This window comes from Phocoena phocoena, chromosome 10 (genome assembly GCF_963924675.1).
Source record: "Phocoena phocoena chromosome 10, mPhoPho1.1, whole genome shotgun sequence".
NCBI lineage: Eukaryota > Metazoa > Chordata > Mammalia > Artiodactyla > Phocoenidae > Phocoena > Phocoena phocoena.
The window spans coordinates 85,388,553-85,406,807 of record NC_089228.1 but is presented as its reverse complement, the minus strand read 5'-3'; the positions used below and the strand labels follow the sequence as shown (position 1 = coordinate 85,406,807).

Sequence of the window (18,255 nt, the reverse complement as noted above, 5' to 3'; positions counted from 1 at the left end):
CCGATGTGCGGGACACGGCTTCGTGCCCCGGTCCTGGAAGATCCCACATGCCGCGGAGTGGCTGGGCCCGTGAGCCATGGCCGCTGAGCCTGCGCGTCCGGAGCCTGTGCTCCGCAGCGGGAGAGGCCACAACAGTGAGAGGCCCGCGTACCGCAAAAAAAAGAGAGTGTGCCGGGCCTGCAGAATTAACATTATGGAGCTCCATGGGGAATGAACAAATGCAAGTATAGCATGGGCGACTGTCCATATGTTTTAGCGGTCTGTACATTAGCTGGAAGACTGAGAAGGTGCTACCAAAAGCCCAATTGTTCGTATTCTTCGATTCAGTAATCCAACTTCAAGAATTCTATCCCGAGAAAAGAATCCCAAAATGTGAAAAAAGTAATATGGATGATAGTCTTTATAAGATTAGTTAATGCTCAGCAACAGAAGAAGAGTTATTGTTCATTCAAAATATGGAATATTGCAGACATGAAAATTATCTTAACACATCAATATTAAAAAATGCATACCCAAGAAGATATAAAATAGTAAAAATAGAAATATCGAATAAAACTGGAAAAGAATATTTAAAATATCAAAACTGAGTTAGAGGGTGGATTTAGAGTCTACAATGCTATGTATACTTTTATGTTTTCCTAATTACATGATAAATACAGGAACGCTTTCTTGTTATTACATTTAAATTATACAGAAATATATTAAGAAATGAAGGATCCTGTTAGTAGATTGATGTAAGCTCTCCAGATCTTCTTCCTTGGAGTTACACACAAACACACACACACACGTACACATTACTATGTGTAGTGTTATTTTTTTTAGAAGCTTTTTTTTTTGGCCACACGGCTTGCGGGATCTTAGTTCCCCGACCAGGGATCAAACCTGTGCCCTCTGCAATGAAGCACAAAGTCCTAAACACTGGACCCCCAGGGAATTCCCTGTAGTGTTATTTTAACATAAAAGTCATAATATTGTATTACTTGCAACTTCTTTTTAAAATCTGCATTATAGGTCTTTCTGGATCAACAGTATATATTTACTATTTATATTGTTTTTAACCACTATTGAATGTGATGTATTCTAGTACATTTATTTCACAATTGATAGGTACTTATTTCTTCTCATTTTAAAAATGTTAAACAATTTTGCAAATGAGCTCTCCTGTATACTTATCCTGGCACACCTTATTAATGAATTTAAGCTTCATTTATTCATTGGCCACTTATATTTCCTTAGAGAATTTCCTATTCATATCTCTTGCAAAAGTTTCTATTTCATTGTTTACATTTTAAAATTTATTTGTTGGAGTTCTTTATGAATTTTAGATTTTTATTGAGATTTCACTGAATTTAGAGATTGGTACAACATAAAATATTTCCATCCAGAGCATAATATCTCTCCCTATTTGTTCTAGTTTTCTTTTATATCCCTTGACAAAATGTTATTGTTTTCTTTAGATCCTGTACACCTCTTGTGGGAATTTATATTACATAAGGAAGACATTTTCAATGGCTATTTACATAACTGAAATACTTTTTAACTGAAACAGTTACCAGCTCCAGTTGAAACCACAGCAGTTTCTTAAAGCTATAATGATCTGTCAAATAACTCGAAGTATAACCATCAGCCTATAATTTGCTTGTATACAAGGGAAATCAATCAATAGATTGTTTTCATGTCCTCTTAACACACCAAAAATGGGATTTAGATACAAAAAATAAAAAGTAGAGACAGAGAGAAGAAAAACCACAGTTTGGGAATAGTAAACTTTGCTTTCCTTTCTTTGGCAAGCTACTTATTACCTGGCAGTAAACAAGGAGGCCAAGTAGGGTATCCAGCTTGGGCAGCTGGGTCATCAAGGAAAATAATTCCAGTTACTTAATGGTCCTTCACAATCTTTAGGCATTTAAACTGTGACGTCTTCAAGACAGGATGTCTCTGCCGTGTCTATTTTTCCCCTCCTTCTGCACCTCCACCTCCGTTAGGCAAGGTCTCAGCATTTCCCTCACTAGAATCTCTTAGATCCTTAACAGACGTGGAAATAAAGTTGCTGATAATAAATTTTTCCAAAAGCAAGTTGGAGCATGATAAACTGATCTTAAAATTCTGAAGAAAAGACATACAAGTATAGCCTTGAAAATTTTCTTGGCTTATCATTTACTGAAAAGGGGTTTTTCAAATATCTTTGATTTGAATTTGTGTCTCTCTTCTTTTAGTTATGTCATTGTTTTATACATTTTGAAGCTCTTATTATGTGCATATAAATTTAGATTTTTATAGCTTCCTGGTTAACTAAGACTTTTTACATTATGAGGTGTTCCTCCTTGTTTGACTTTAAGATAGCTATACCATCTTTTTATTAGTATTTTCATGGTATATATTTCCTGTTTTTTTCTTTCAAGCTTTCAGTGTACTTTTCTTAAGTATGTGTCTTGTGAGCAAAGAGTGTTTTTTCAAATCCAGTCTGTCAAACTGTCTTTTAATGACAGCATTTAATCCATTTACATTTAATGCAATTATTGATATAATCTACCATCTTGATTTTTACTTTCTGTTGTCTCATTTATGGTTTTTTTTCTTTAATTGGCTTCTTTCACAGATTAATATTTTTAAACTATTTCATTTTCCCTCTATGACCTTTGTGGTTACACATTCTTTTAAAATTCCTTAAGTGGTTACCCTAGAGACTACAAAATGTATTCTTATCAAGTGTGTGTCAGTTATCAATTTATTGGCTCTCAGCTTTAAATCCACTCTGTATTGCCGGCTATGCAAAAAAGAATTATTTCTCTTTTGCTAGCTAGTATGAAGCTTTGTGTGTAGAGGGCACTAGAGGGGCACTAGAGAAGGAAATGGTTTCTGTTCTGGCTCTCCTTAGTTCCTCCAGAGCTGGGCTCCTGAAGTATGAGATAAGCAGCAGCACCCAGCATCTAGCTGTTACCCTGGGACCCTCTAAAGTGGCTTTAGGATGGTGCAGCCTGCAAGTCACCTCCCCAAGAATGGCTTTCCCAGCATCCCCTTGAACGGCTCTGAGCCAAGTTTCAAGGCATTCAGCGTGTCAGCCTTTTTTGGAATGGACAGATGCCTATTCATGGCATAAGGAAAACCAGTTCCTAATGCCAAGATTACCTCTGTGGGTTTCCTTTTTCTCCTGATTTGATAGGAGTGGAGATGGTGGAAAGTGGTTACACTCTGGGTATATTTTGAAGGTAAAGGTGACGGATCTGCTGATGCAGTGGATGTTAGAACAAGGTATAAAGAATGATTTCATAGTTTGGGGTTTAAGTCATGGAAATGAGATTGGAATATGAGAGAGGGAAAGAGGGCAGGTGATGTGGGGTAGAAAAAGAAAGGGGGGGGTGATGTGGACACAGGTAGAAAAGAACCATTGAAGATGATTAAGGAGAGAAGTGAGGACATGTAGGGTCAACTGATTGAAGGTCTTGGTAATAACAAAGAATTGCTGGAGTCACGGTATCAGACGGCAATAACTAGGAAGACAGCAAGAGAATAAAGATAGGCTTGGTGGCGAGAAAACAAATTCGTATTTTAAAATAATCTTTTATTTGCTCATCATATACATTTTAACACATATTCTCTTGATATACCTTTATTTTTTGGTGATAATTAAATAATTTATAAAATATATGCATAAAGTAAATCACAAAATATATGCATAATGCGTGAAGTGAACCAGAGCCATCAAACTTCATTGGTGTTCATCTTTATGAGACGTAGATAATCAAGAGATTTAAGGAGATAAATTCCATCATTGGATTCTTGTTTCTTCAGAATTAAAGAGGTAGTATACATAATCAGAAAATCAATTTTGATGTTCAGATGAATGAGGGGTTTGTGTTACTGGAAAGAGCAATATGTAAAACAGAAATGTAGTTAACAATCACATATTCCTAGGGATAATGTGATAATCATGGGAATATCATCAGAAACTACAGACATTAGCAGAAATAAATTAGTTGCCTATTTTAACCATTGCAATAGCATTTTCAAATGTTCAGAAGAGGATTTCCTAATTTTTTCAAGATATGGGTCTTTATTTTTGATTATTCTATCGATTTCGAAAATTATTGTCTATAAAACTCATTTTATCACTAGCTAGTGTTCGTACTTTTAGTCAAAAGATACCGCCATTTGTTAGAATTTATAATTTACATTAAATAACAGATTTTGTTACTGAGTTAAAATACTTTCAGTCCCAACGAAAGTATTACATTTTAGGGTAGCCTCTGAAGCCTTGTTTTGGTAAATAGATGATTTCAACAAAGCTTTTTGAAAAATTGAAAACAGGTCATGAACACTTCTTACTCAATTAGATTCATGGACTCTGTTTGGGGAATCAATCTATTAAGGAACAAAATGTCTGTTTTTACATTCTCCTTTTTAAGTTCCATCTTAGTTTTTTTTCCTCTTATAGCCTCTCATTTATCTATTTCTCTTCTTTCTGCTCTTCCTCTAGCTTAACTTCTGCTCCCCCACCCCCTTCCTTTTTCTTCACTGTCTTCTAGGAAACCTTTTCTCCACCTGTTCTATTTCTTCTGTGCTTGGATTTACATCTTCTGTTATCTTTCTTTTCCACAGAGAAGTTGTTCCTATTGCGTTCATTGGTTCTTTTATAGAAAATTATGGACGGAATAAGTAAAATATTAATAATCTATGTAGTGATCCAACAAACATAAGATATGTGAACATTTCACAAATGCAACATGTAATTGTCCACTGCTGATGTCAATAAGGCATGGTCTCTTTGGTACAAGCTTCTATGTTCAAGATGTAGCATCAGTAAATACTTGAATTTTTCATGTTGCTTGGTATCCCTGTGAACTAAAGATATTACTAATGAGCAACAGTATGAAACTCATTTTAATACTTTTTCTTTTTTTATTGCATTGGGGTGAATTTTTATTTTTAGTCTTTAGTTCAGGTTATATAGTCTATGACGCTTTAAGGTAAAAGAAGATCTAAAGCTGGAATGTGAACTGGAATTGACTCTCCTCCCAACTTTTTACAGATTCACCAAATGACTGGTTATAGGTCACATGACTCTCCTGTTTATTTCATAAGGTTGTTATAGTCAACATTTATTGTTCTCTTACCATGTGCCACTCACTCTTCTAGAAGGGCCTTAAGAACACAACACAACCCTGTGAGGTAGGTGCTATTATTATATTCACTTCACAGATGAAGATCTGAGACACAGATTCCCCAAAGGTCACATAGTAGGTGACAGAACCAAGATTTCAACTCAAGAAGTCAGTTTCCAAGTCTGAAGTGTTGACCACTGCACTACTGCCTCCTTGATATATGACCTTTTTTTCAGATCTGCTCCATCTCCAAGACCTTGGACTTGGCATTGTCTCATTCAGCTGCCTCCTCACCTTTAATGCCTCCAGCTGTTTCGCAACTACTGCAGACGCTCAGCATCCCCATTGAGCCTCTTGACTCTCTTTATCCTCCCAGGGCCACTCATGCCTCGTTCCTGCTTTCCCTTCCTTCTCTGTCACACCAGGAGGACTTGCCACTGCTCTAATTCATCTTGTATTTTTCTACCTTTTAACTTCACCCACTCCTTCTGTCTGGAATATTCTATCATCGCTCCCTCCATTTCAGCTTATTAAAAATATTCCCCAACCTTCAAGGTGCTCTCCTAACGCCCCCTCCCTACCCCCGTGAAATACTACCTTTTCTGTAAAGTTCTTCCTGGTCATTGCAAAAAGTCAGATGTAATTTCTCTCTCCTCAGTATTCCCAACACTAAGTTGGTACAACAAATATAGTGCTTACTAAGTCTGCCTTATAATCTAGTTGTATGTGAATTCTTTTCACATCCCTTCTAGCCTATGGTAACTTAGAAGATCTAGGCTAGAGTATGGAATAAAGAACGTCACAACTGAAAAGAATATTCTATGTAGATCTTTAATTTTACTGGTAAGGACACAAAAGCTTAAAGATGTAAGTCACACTGACAGTTAAAGACGAAATTCACTTGTTCCTTCCTTCCTTAAATGCATATTATGAATAATACTGTGTATGCACAGAGCACTGTGCTGAGTACTAGGGTTACGCAGGCAAAAGTGTCTACTTTTAAGAAATTCAGAGTCTACTGACTGGAAGAGACAACAGATTATTACAATACGTGATGGGATAGCTGTTTGTGGAATAAATAAATAAATGCGTGAGTCAAGGAATTTACTATCTTTGTAGTGATATTATGTGATCTTTCCAATAACAAATGTATGGAAACAGGTTTTGTAGTTCAGTTTATAAAATCACATCCCAAGTGGTAGGAAGGAATGTAAAGTCTGGTTTGTGTCAGACAAGCTGATCTCCATCAGTCTGAAAAAGAGAGGGGTCTATTGAAATGAGAGGTGATGTTTTCCATCTCACTCCGTTTTTAGTTTTTCTCCTTTTGGTTTTGGTTGCTGCTTTTCTTTTTTGTGTTTATTTTTTTTTCCAGTGTTTTTGTTTATTTTATTGAGATATAATGGACATACAGCACTATGTAAGTTTAAGGTATACAGCATAATGATTTAACTTACCTATATCATGAAATGATTATCACATTAAGTTTAATGAGCATCCATCATCTCATATAGAGACACAGTTAAAGAAGTAGAAAACATGTTTTCCTTGTGATGAGAATTCTTAGGACTTACTTTCTTAACCACTTTCATATGTAACATAGAGTGTTAATTACATTTATCATGTTGTATATTAAATTCCTAGTGCTTAATTATCTTATAACTAGAAGTTTGTGCCTTTTGGCCACCTTCACCCAATTCCTCTTCCCCCTACCCCCCATCTCTGGCAATCACAAATCTGATCTCTTTTTCTACGAGTTTGTTCGTTTGTTTGAAGTATAATTGACCTACAACACTGTGTTAGTTTCTGTCACACAACATAGTGATTCGATATTTCTATACATTTCAAAATGATCACCTCCATAAGTCTAGTTATGAAATGTCACCACACAAAGATATTACATTGTTAGTGTCTATATTCCCCACATTGTACATTTCATACCTGTGACTGCACCTGCAAGTTTATTTTTAAACTGAGGTTTGTACCTCTTAACCTCCCTCACCCATTTCCTTCCTCCCTCCACCCATCTCCCCTCTGTCAACCACGTTGTTCATTCTCTATTACTGTCTGTTTTGTTATGTTTGTTCGTTTGCTTTTGCTTTTTAGATTTGCTTTTTAGATTCCACATATAAGTGAAATCACACAGTATTTGTCTTTGGTTGCTGCCTTCCTTCATATGTTCAGGATTTAGCTCTGAACACTCACTGACCACCTAGGATAATTTTTGTCTTGTTTATTAATCGGCTGCATGTTCACCTCAACCAGACCAAAGATTCCATAGACTTTGGGCTGGAGGCACTCACTACTCATTTTATTTACTTGTTTTTAAACTTGAATGTTCTTCCTGTAATGTTAGCTCCTCTCATTCCCCCGAAAGTCAGGTTTTCTGATAGGCACGGTGCCTGCTTAATTCAGATGCCAAAGAGAGTGTGATGGGATGGATATAAAGGTGTCTCCCAGATCTACAGGATGCTTTACCTGGGAAATCTCAGGTCCTCTCTACCCACAGTACATCAGGAAGGACTTCCAGTTGGGTGGTGTTAGGGGGAGTTTTATTTGAAAATGGTTCCAAAACCTGTAAAAGAGATAAAGCAGAAAAATATGTTTTTGAAACTTCCATGCCTATTGTTTTGCCAAGATCTGTTGGTACCTGGTACTCAGCTCTCCCTGAGGCAGCATTTTCCTGTACTGTTTCAGATGTTAATGTAGCTTCACATTTCCAGTGTGTTGAATGCAGTCCCTTAAAACATGACAACTGTGTCTTATTTTTAGTTTTCTGTGATGCGCCTTGCTTTAAGGAATTCTTATATGTAAAAATATAGATTTGTATTCTGTACACAAAAGGACCTGGTATTGGTGAAGGTGCAGGTAAATGTGTTGTACGTTATTTCTGGGGAGGTGAGCTGGCTTCCTAAGAATGATTTGGCGGCGTGTAGCAAAAGTCTACACACTGAGTGCGTGTTGTATCCAGCAGCTCCACTCCTAGGAATTTATCCTAAGAAATCACTATGAAAGTGTGCAAGGCACACCTACGTGTTTATTTGACAAAACATCATTTCAAATAGTGAAAGTTAGAAACTTACAGGGTGGATCAAAGATTGTTCAGTAAACATGCAGGAACAAAAATATGTATTATCCCAGTTTTTTAAATTTTTGATTGATTGATTTTTAAATAAATTTATTTATTTATTTATGGCCGCATTGGGTCTTCGTTGCTGCGTGCGGGCTTTCTCTAGTTGTGGCGAGCGGGGGCTACTCTTCGTTGCGGTGCATGGGCTTCTCATTGCAATGACTTTTCTTGTTGTGGGGCACAGGCTCTAGGCACGCAGGCTTCAGTAGTTGCAGCACACGGGCTCAGTAGTTGTGGCTCAGGGGCTCTAGAGTGCAGGCTCAGTAGTTGTGGTGCACGGGCTTAGCTGCTCCACAGCATGTGGGATCTTCCTGGACCAGGGATCAAACCCGTGTTCCCCTGCATTGGCAGGCGGATTCTTAACCACTGTGCCACCAGGGAAGTCCACATATACAGTTTTGCAATGAGAAACTTGCATGGTCTTGAAGTGTAAGCAGGTAGAGACTCAGAGGGCCATTCCCGTTAACCAACTAGTTCACCAAATTCATGCTCAGAGTTGGGCACAGGCAAAAATTTGTCACAGGAAATAATTGTCTTTGATGATAACATCTTTGCCACATAAAACCCCCTCCTCGTTCTTGTCTTGGCCAAACACACCCTTTCCCTCTCATAATGTCCTTCCCTTTCCTATACCATAAACCACTTTCTGAAAAGACTGAAACACATTTGCATGAATAAGGAAACAATGACTCTTTAAAATGTTATTTTCCTAACCAGATTTGCTTTTTAACACGTTAACAAAGAAATAAAGCTCTAATGGCGGAATCTCACACACCCATCAAAATCTGGCGGCATTGTCGGTCACCGACTCTGCTTATATATCCACAACATCCTCTGCAGTGGCCTAGAGCACAACAGGCATTGTCAGACTTACAGATGATGGTATACGTCAGGATCCCGCTGCAGCCGGGTCTGGAATCCTATATACAAGTCATCCCAGAGCAGACCATGCTTCACCACGTGTCTGATAACATCAACCCGGCTCCGAATCTGAAACAGATAAGGAACAACTAGTAGGGGTGACCCAGCCAGCACTGAGCATCGGTACTGACCCCTGTGTCCCTGAAAGAAGCAGCTGCCTATAACGGCAGGGGTCTGAGGAGTCAAGGAGAAAAGCCTACTAAAGTAGATACCACAGGCGGAGGGGGAAAGAGAGGCTCCTGAGTGCAGTAGAAATTGAGGGAAGGAAAACAGGAAATGGATCAGGAGCGGGGGTTGGGGGGCGGTGCAGAGTGGCTGAGAGCACAGACAGAATCAGATTGCTGGGTTCAAATCCATGGTCTAGCTGTGTGATCCTGGCAAACATTCTGTGCCTCAGTTTCCTCATCTATAAAATGGAGATAACAGAACATTCCTCACAGGGTTACTGTGAGGATTCACTGAGTCAGTGTATATAAAATACTGAAAACAAGGCCTGCCACAGAGCAAGATTACCTTAATGCAGTGGGCAAGGCCCTTACCTTTAAAGAATCCCAACTCCTGACACGGGATCTGCTGAATAGTCAAAGGTACACAGGGTTAGGAGGCAGGCAGAGATGGTTTTGAGTCTCAGCCCAGCACTTACTTACTAATCATGTGACCTTAACCTTGCTAAGCCTCGGTCTCCTCTGTTACTGTTGTGAGAAAAAAAGAGATAATTCATTAAAAAAAAAAAAAAAAAAAAAGCATGAGGTAGCATGAAGGGAAGTTATTAAGATTGGACATGGTTTTAACACTTCATAGGTACATGCTCCAGTTTACCAGGAGCCTTTTTCAGTATCTGGCATCACATTTTTTTTCCTGATAAATATCGTGCTAATGCCAGTAGAGGCAACTTTATCATAAATGACAGGCCATTAAATGACACAGAATGATCAGAAGACTGGCATTTAGGATTTATTTCTCTTTCCTGCACCATTCCTACAAAACGATTACATCCATTGTGAACTGAGATCACAAACACAGGTCAGAAGATCTCCTGTTTTGCCAGTAGAGACTTAGAAACATGACTGCACAGTTTGTTAAGTTGAGGACTGCCCAGCTAAAGCACAGTATCAAGACTTAGTTCCTCACAGTGGAGGGGAGATAGCCTTTCTTGACCTTTCAAACTAGAGAGGAGCACGTGGAAGAACTGGGGAGGTTTTGAGAAACGTTTAGATTGTAAAATGGGAAGGTCTTGGTGATTGATTAGATTTGGGGATGAGGGAAAAGGAAAAAGGTGAAGATTACCCCCCTGTTTCTAGCTGGGCTCACTGTGTGTGGGGGGAGGAGTCGATATTGCCAACGATCAAGACAGAAAAGGAGAAAGAGCAGTTTTAAGAGAACGATGATGTGTCACATTTTGAACAGGTTGAAAATGAGGTACCAGGGATTTGGATATCCAGGTGATGATATCCAGCAGGTGATTAACTCTAGTGAATCTGAAGCTGGGCAGAGTTGTCGGGAGCTGGGCAAGGTCTGGGCAGGACCTATGGATTTTTGGCATCGGAGAAGCGGTGCTAGCAGATGTGTTCGGTGGGTTGAGTACAGAACCCTGGAGGAAAACAAGAGATTTAAGTGGTGGCTGGAGAAAGAGAGACCCTGAAAGAATGTAGAAGAACAGTCAAGAAGTGAAGAAAACGAGGGCTAGTGTCACTGGAGCTGAGAAAGAACTTCTAATTCAAAATGATGGGCAGATCCCATAACTAACCCGCCTTCTGCCCACTTCCAGATGCAACTGAAGTGTTGACAAAGCAAGCATACAGGTATGAACTGTCACAGTGAAGAAGAAATGAGGCGAGTCGTTGACAGCAGGAGATTCCAATTAACTAATGTGAATCTGGAAAGCAGGAGGGTGAGTGGCATCTAAAGACGAAGGCAGAGGCTGCAGAATCCCAGAGAGTATGTGGAGGGACATTCAGATTCAGAAGGAGAAGAGGTACGTACCATGGATGACAGCAGGGACACAGAGCACAAAAGTATGTACACAAAACAGTCAACCCCTTCCTTACGCCTACGCAAGGCTCCTGGGCCAAATACATTCAGACAGTTCTCTGAATAAATGGAATCAATTTTGCAGGAAGAATGAGGGCGGGAGTGTATATGTGATGCCCCAGAGCAACGACCTCCACGTTTTGGTATTTAGGGGTCCCTCAGCCTAACAGCTGGCTCCTCACCTTCATAACTTAAACGGGTGCCCCCCTGTCCAAATACAACCTAGGTCTTAGTTGATAGCTTACCGTCCCTTTTTAAAAAATTGAATTAACTTTCCACATTTATAAATCTGGGTATTTTACATGAAAATCCAGATTTCCAAGTTTTCTGGAAAACTCGGAAGATCAGCTAGAGCTCAGTAGGGGCTCCTCCCTTCCCATGCTTTCCACTTGATACAGTCCCCACCCAGCTCCCCCTATTTACAAGATCTGCCTCGGGTCCGCCTGTGAGCACTTAAGCGTGTAACCCCTGCCTTCAAGTAAAGCCTGCTGCTTGAAAAGGTCTTTTTTTTTTTTTTTTGGTAAATATAGATTAATCCCTAAATTCTTAAAAGTCACCTACAATGGAAGAAAGGTCAGCCTGGGGTAAGCAACACTGCATGCAGCTACAGTAGAAGCCGAAAGAGCAATGCCTTCAGGTAACCATGGAAAGTGACTGCCACCCAGCATAATGGGTTCAGCCAAGCTATCGTGCAAGATCAGACAGGAAAGTACTTGAAGTTTACCTCCCGTGTAACATTTCTTCGGCAGATACTTAAGCAAAAAGTCCCACAAAGGAGGAAAGCGAAGAAGGTGAAGACATGGGTAGGGTCTGGAAGTGGGTAAGGGATGTCACAGGGTGACAGATTGGCAGCAGACCTAGAGAGGGGCCCATCCAGATTGGAGCAGGAGGATGGACAGCTACAGGAGCCATGCATCTAGGCAAGATGGAGGGCTTCCCTGGTGGCACAGTGGTTGAGAGTCCGCCTGCCGATGCAGGGGACACGGGTTCATGCCCCGGTCCGGGAGGATCCCACATGCCACAGAGCGGCTGGGCCCGTGAGCCATGGGCGCTGAGCCTGCGCGTCTGGAGCCTGTGCTCCGCAAGGGGAGAGGCCACAACAGTGAGAGGCCCACGTACCCCAAAAAAGAAAACAAAAAGATGGAGAGTTGGTGTGATAGAAAATATACTTATGAGTTTAAAAGGCAATGAATGGCCCCCGAGGCAATATGAGAAGGCGCCAGGTGGCAAGAGAAGGAGCTCTTCCAAGTATAGGCATATCCGCTATATATGAACCTCAACATACAGAAATCTCACTAAAATCCTGGGAGACAAAAGCACTGAGAGTCAAAATAGGGACCACCACGTACACAGCGGACATGATGGTTTACCCCGTGGTGTATTAAATCTGCAAGAGAGCTGTTGCCTGCTTTATCCAATAGATGCATTAAGAAAAGCTGTGGAAAAGTGACTTTTTTTCAATGAAATATTTTTAATGAACTTGTGATTTTAAAAATTCCAAAGAAAAATCTCCCTTACGGCAACAGATACCTTAATTTATAAGTTTTGTAAATTCAGAGTTAAGAAGCAAGACAGTGGCTAAATACACAGACTCTGGAGCTAGACCACTTGTGGTCAAAGCCCTGCACCACGCATTCACTAGCTGTACGACCTTGGGCAGGTTATGCAACCCCTCGGCATGGCATTTTCCTCATCCATAAATGGGGAGTATAGTAATATGGCTTCATGAGGCGGTTGTATTAAATGACCTAAGATTTATGAAGCCGTGTTATGTATGTGTTTCGTAAATAAAGCAATAAATTTAGCAGATTCATTTTGCTTTAAATGGGTGTTTTTTTATGTAGGGTTTTCCTGTATGTGAAAACCCAGTTTTTTAAAACCCATAAAGCAGGCAGTGGATTACTGGTTTTACTAAAGTTTCACCATAAGATTCTCTTCAACAGCAAGTACTAAACATAAAACTACAAGTCAAATTATTAAAATGTAGTTTAAGAATACATCTATTTTATAAAGGTACATTTAAACTTCTATAATTAAGGCATTACACATTTATATGTCATGTGTAATACACTTAAGGGCAGACTATACACCCTCCTAATTTATTTAGTGATATTTGCATTTATATAGAATTTAAAATTACAATGTATGCTCACATATTTTATGTCATTTGACTATAATAAAAAAAAACTGATAAGGTGGGAAGAAGCCCAATGCAAGGAAAAAAAAAAACAAACCACCAAGGCTCGGACAGGGACTCAAAGCCTCATAATCAATAATTCTCATCAGCAGGGATGGGGTACCCATCCCAGTCTTGATGTTGTGTCCAAAGCCCCGGCTCTTAACACCACGCCTGCCGTGGGTTAGGGATTTGTTAAAAATTGGAGCTCAACAAAATATGTGTAGGTTTATGCTGACTTCACTTTCTTTAGAGAGCCACCCATTGGGTTTGTTTGGGGAAGGAGACACCACTGGAGAGAAGGCAAGGAAGGCAGAGATCAGTGCTTGCAGGTCTGGTAACAGTGCAGGCGGGTCAGCTGTTTGGAAGGAAGCAGGTAGAAAAGCCAATCTTTGCAAATAACTCAAAAAGAAACAAGTATGGAGTTTAGTTAATAATAATGTTTCAGTATCCACGTGTTAGTTGTGACAAATGTAGCACAGTAAAGTAAGATGTTAATAATACTCTCTGTACTATCCTTGCAACTTTTCTGTAAATCTAAGGGTTATTCCAAACTAAAAAGTTTATTTAGGAAGGAAGGAAAGACGGAAGGAAGGAAGGAAGGAGCACTTCCACTGGTGGTCCTGCTTACTTCCTCATACGGATGTTCCCGGCTTGGTCTTTCTTTTGGAAAGGATAAATCTAGAAAGTCAACCAAATAGTCATATCCTCCAGGAAAAGGGTTGAAGTCCTCATCTGTCTCAATCATCTGTGCAAATGACAACATGGTAAAGGGAAGAAGCATATCAATCTGGTGGTCAAGGTCCTTAAAAAATTTTGGAACGTACAAGACCCAAATGCTCTTAAATGATAGCAATGAAGTGGAGTTAATATAAAAAGAATCTCTCCTCTCTGCTCTCTTCTATTCCCCCCTCCTCTACCCCCGCCTTCAATCCCTCTCTCCCTCTCTCTTCTTTCCTGAACTGAATTCTAATCCTACTCTTCTACACTAGCAAAACTGCTTCATATCACTAGCTTCAATCAGATTTACAGAGAAGGATATCATTATCTTAGGCACTATTAGTAATGAGACATCAAATACCACTGTATGTTTGCAGGCTAAAAAATAAATAAAATGTGAAATTTTTCTCACCATCACATAGCAGCTAAACATAAAGAGTGTCATTGAAAATTCCAAATGTTTTCTCTTTTTCATACTAATTGCTCAACTGAAGATACAATGTAGACAAATGTTTCCCAGGTCTTTGGGTTTCAAAGACAATTTTCTAAAAAATATTTGGTAGCTAATGTAGGCATCGACATTTCATTTTGCTAAGCGAGGACTTAAAAAAAATTCTTACATCTACTATCCTTTTATTTCATTAAAGGAAGAGTGCTTTCATGCCTCAAAAATCGAAAGGACCTAATCTTGGAATAATGACAATTCATCCCAAGAAAAGAGAGCTGACATCCTTGCAACCATACTCACATGCATACTCATACTTGTTTCATTACGGACCATCAGAAACTTTGTCACAGACTGGCTCTGACCCCCAGGCAGCTTTTTAGGACTCACTGATTTTGAGAATGCTAAGTGTTGCCTGGTACCCGGTATTAATGTTCTGGGGTTGAAAGGTAAACTTGAGAACAGCCCTCACCCTGAGGGTAACCAGTCTTTTGTTTCTAAGGGTATGAATGCTGTCCATTTCCTGATGCTTTCCTTAAACTTTGCTCCCCATGCACAAAGTCAGGCACTATATGTAAGTGGGATAAAATATACATATAAGTATTGCAGGGATTTCCAGCCCATTTCAGGCCTCCTCTTTCTCTTTCACCCCTTGCCTGTTGGTACTTATTTTGTTTTTGGATACCTCCTCAGTTTCGGTGACCAGCTTATAATGTGAACCACTTGGGCTTGTGAGCTCTGTGCGTACATGTTGGGGCTAATTTAAGTTCTAAGCTGACCTCATGGTTTGTGCAATTCATTCCTTGCCACAGCTGCAGATAAGAATTACCTGCTTCTCTGCTGCTACACGACACCACCTCTCCAGTGGAGCCCACTTGCCTGTTCCACAGTTTAAGTACCTGTTTCTGCTACAAACACAACACAACAAAACACCCACAAAACATGGGAGGAAAAAGTGCTCCGAGAGAGAAACTGAGCTGGACCTCAGAACGTTCCCTACATTTTCAACAAGGGATTGTTTTAGCACATTGTCCGATCTATTTTCTGTGAAGCAGATGGTAGGGCTTAATAAATGTTTTTTGAGAAACAAATTGGAATACTTCATAATACAAGACAGCAAAGACAAATAATACTTCATAGCATACCCTGACCACCAGGTTATAATCCTTAAATCCAGCCCAAGTGAAGTATTCTTTTATCCAGCATGAGTGACGAAATATTTCATCTCCTACAGCAGCATTCAAGATTCTCAAATATGGTCCAAAGTCCCAGGAATCCTTGTAAATTTTAGTCCCCTCTGGAGGCTCTATGATGCCTTTCCTTAAAGACACAAACGTGAGAGTACAAGGAAAGAAGAAAGCAACAAATAAGGAAGGCAGAAATTAGCACTTCAATTTCAACAGTCAACCAGACAAGCAGCTTTAAGACTGTTCAGACGATACCAAGGCGTCTCACAGAAGTGCCTCGGGGAACACTGAGGGGTAGGGCCCCACCCCAGCCTAAACCAGAACAGCTCCTGTTAATTGTTTAGTGTGATCGCTCTCCAAGTCAGAATACATTTAAAGATAAAAGTCCATGTCGGGGAAACAAAAATTGGAAAACCACTGAGGCGGACCCTTTCGGCTCAAATAACTAAATTATGGAAATGGTGAATATAAGTGGCCGTATTGATTTTGTGGAAGTCTGCTCACTCCTGCCCTGCCCCCCACCTCCACTAGAATATAAGTTTGATGAGAGTAGCAAGCATGGTGGCACATAGAAGGGGCCCCATAAATATTTGTTGAACATAGGAATGACTTGAGCCTATCTTTGAGATATACGTAGAATTCTGTGTCTCTAATATATGGTCCTCTCACTATACTAATCAGACAGATGGGCAATTCTGTATGTAAGCCCAGTCAGCAATATGGACGAGAGAGTTCTCTGACATTCCTAGAGCTGTCCATCCAGTGTGAAGACGGATCATTGCATGGAACATGGAATATTGAATCCTGGCAATAGAATAGGATGTGATCTGGATAAGGGAAAGATGAGGAGGGAAATGGGCACCTGGCTAGTAGCGATTTGGTAACTATGTCCCACTTATCAAAACAACACTTTTAGTCCATTATTTGCCCAAAGCTAGAGAGGCACTGGTTTCGATAATAAATTACTTATCAAAACCTAAAATTTCTAACTTCTAAATGAATGTCAAATCTGCTTCTCCAACTCCTCCCCCCCATCTCAGTTTACAGCCTCACTAATCTCTTCCTGGATAAAGCCTCAGTCTTCCAGCTGGCCTCCCTGACTCTAGTTCTTCCCCCACTGTGGCCTCTTCCCCAGGACATGGTCTTCCAAAAAGTAAAATAGTTTTTCTAAAACACAACGAAGTAATGTTCCTTCTTTGCTCTATAACTTTCTCAGGCTCTCCTTACTCATAGGCAAGTTCCGTGGACTGTCTCACAAGTCCTTTCCGAGCCTGGCCCGACAGGGCATTCCCGTCTCATCCTTTTCCTCCACCTTCACTTACCAACCCTACACTCAGGTGGATGGTTGGATTCATGAGAGAAGGACCTCTTTCTTCACGGCTGTTCCCTTGTATCTAGTATGATGCCAGGTATACAGAAGGAGCTCAATAAATCACTTCCGAATGAATGGCATAGGTCTATTCACTTAAAGTATCTGCACTCACCAAACTCATGACACTATTTACACCTCCCTTCTCCAGCACGTGTCAGTCCCTCTGAGCGGAATCTCCATCTGTCTCTCTTAATTATAACCTACCTCCTGATCTCTAAGACATAGCTCAAACGCCTAAGACTGCAGACTGAGCTTTCCTTGACCACATTTCCTGTTCTCTCCTGGCCCCTCTTCCCCTCACAAGGCAGAGTTAAGCACTTAGCCTCCCTGTGTCCTTACACTCTGTCTTACTACTGAGAATCCAACAATATCGACTCTCTTGTTACCCAGAATGCTTTGGTGTGACACAATGATACAAATGCAGATTCCCAGGCTTTGCCTCAGATCTACTGAATCAGAATCTCAGGGGGTCGAGCCCAGGGAGCTGCATTTATCCAAGTGCTTCAAGTTATTCTGATGTTCATTCAAGTTTGAGGATTATTACCATAGGATACATCTGGGGAACTGGAGAGAGATGATGGAGAATTCTGCCAGTGCCAAATGCCAGACCCTTGAATGTCCTGCTAAAACCTGAAATAATTAAAAACTTCTCTCACCCTTGATCTGGAGAATACAAACTGCTTTTACCCTAGAGGTACTGGGGAGATCCTAAGGAATTTTAAGCAGGGAAAGGAACAGGAAGAATTTTGCATTTAAAAAAGGTTTCTTCCACAACAATGCAGAGTGGAGGCTTTCCTTGCTTATGATCCCAGTAAGAATTATATTTTACTTGAGGACCCTGGGGGTCCACATACCAAGCGTACCTGTGAAACAAAGTCTCCTGAAATAATACTACTCCTTGTTATATGTACTCGGACAATGTACTCAGGTCTATTCTATTTTATTCTATTTCATTTTTTAAAATGCTGGTCATGATCAATGCCATTGATTTTTACAACCCACCAGTGGATTGTGGCCAGCAGATTGAAAAAGGCTGGCATGGAGGATAGATCAGAGGAGAGCAGGGTGGAGGCACAGAGCCAAGTCAAGGGCCACTGCTTGAATCTAGGTGAAAAAAAATTGTGAGAGGCCGAATTAAGGTCACGACGGAAGAGGCTGGAGACGAGTGGTGGAT

At 40.2% G+C, this 18,255-nt stretch overlaps 1 protein-coding gene across 1 annotated transcript in view; it reads right to left on the bottom strand.

The window, feature by feature from the left end:
* Nucleotides 1–7,576: 7,576 nt before the first annotated feature.
* The window catches only part of LOC136128832 (cytidine monophosphate-N-acetylneuraminic acid hydroxylase), a 50,183-nt gene continuing 39,504 nt past the window's right edge, over nucleotides 7,577–18,255 (bottom strand). The window contains exons 10-13 of the mRNA XM_065884773.1: nucleotides 15,668–15,842; nucleotides 13,989–14,105; nucleotides 9,104–9,219; nucleotides 7,577–7,674 (exon numbers count right to left, since the gene is read on the bottom strand). Coding sequence (XP_065740845.1) covers nucleotides 7,599–7,674; nucleotides 9,104–9,219; nucleotides 13,989–14,105; nucleotides 15,668–15,842 — 484 coding nt within the window. The 3' untranslated portion in view covers nucleotides 7,577–7,598. The remainder of the gene's footprint in view (nucleotides 7,675–9,103; nucleotides 9,220–13,988; nucleotides 14,106–15,667; nucleotides 15,843–18,255) is intronic.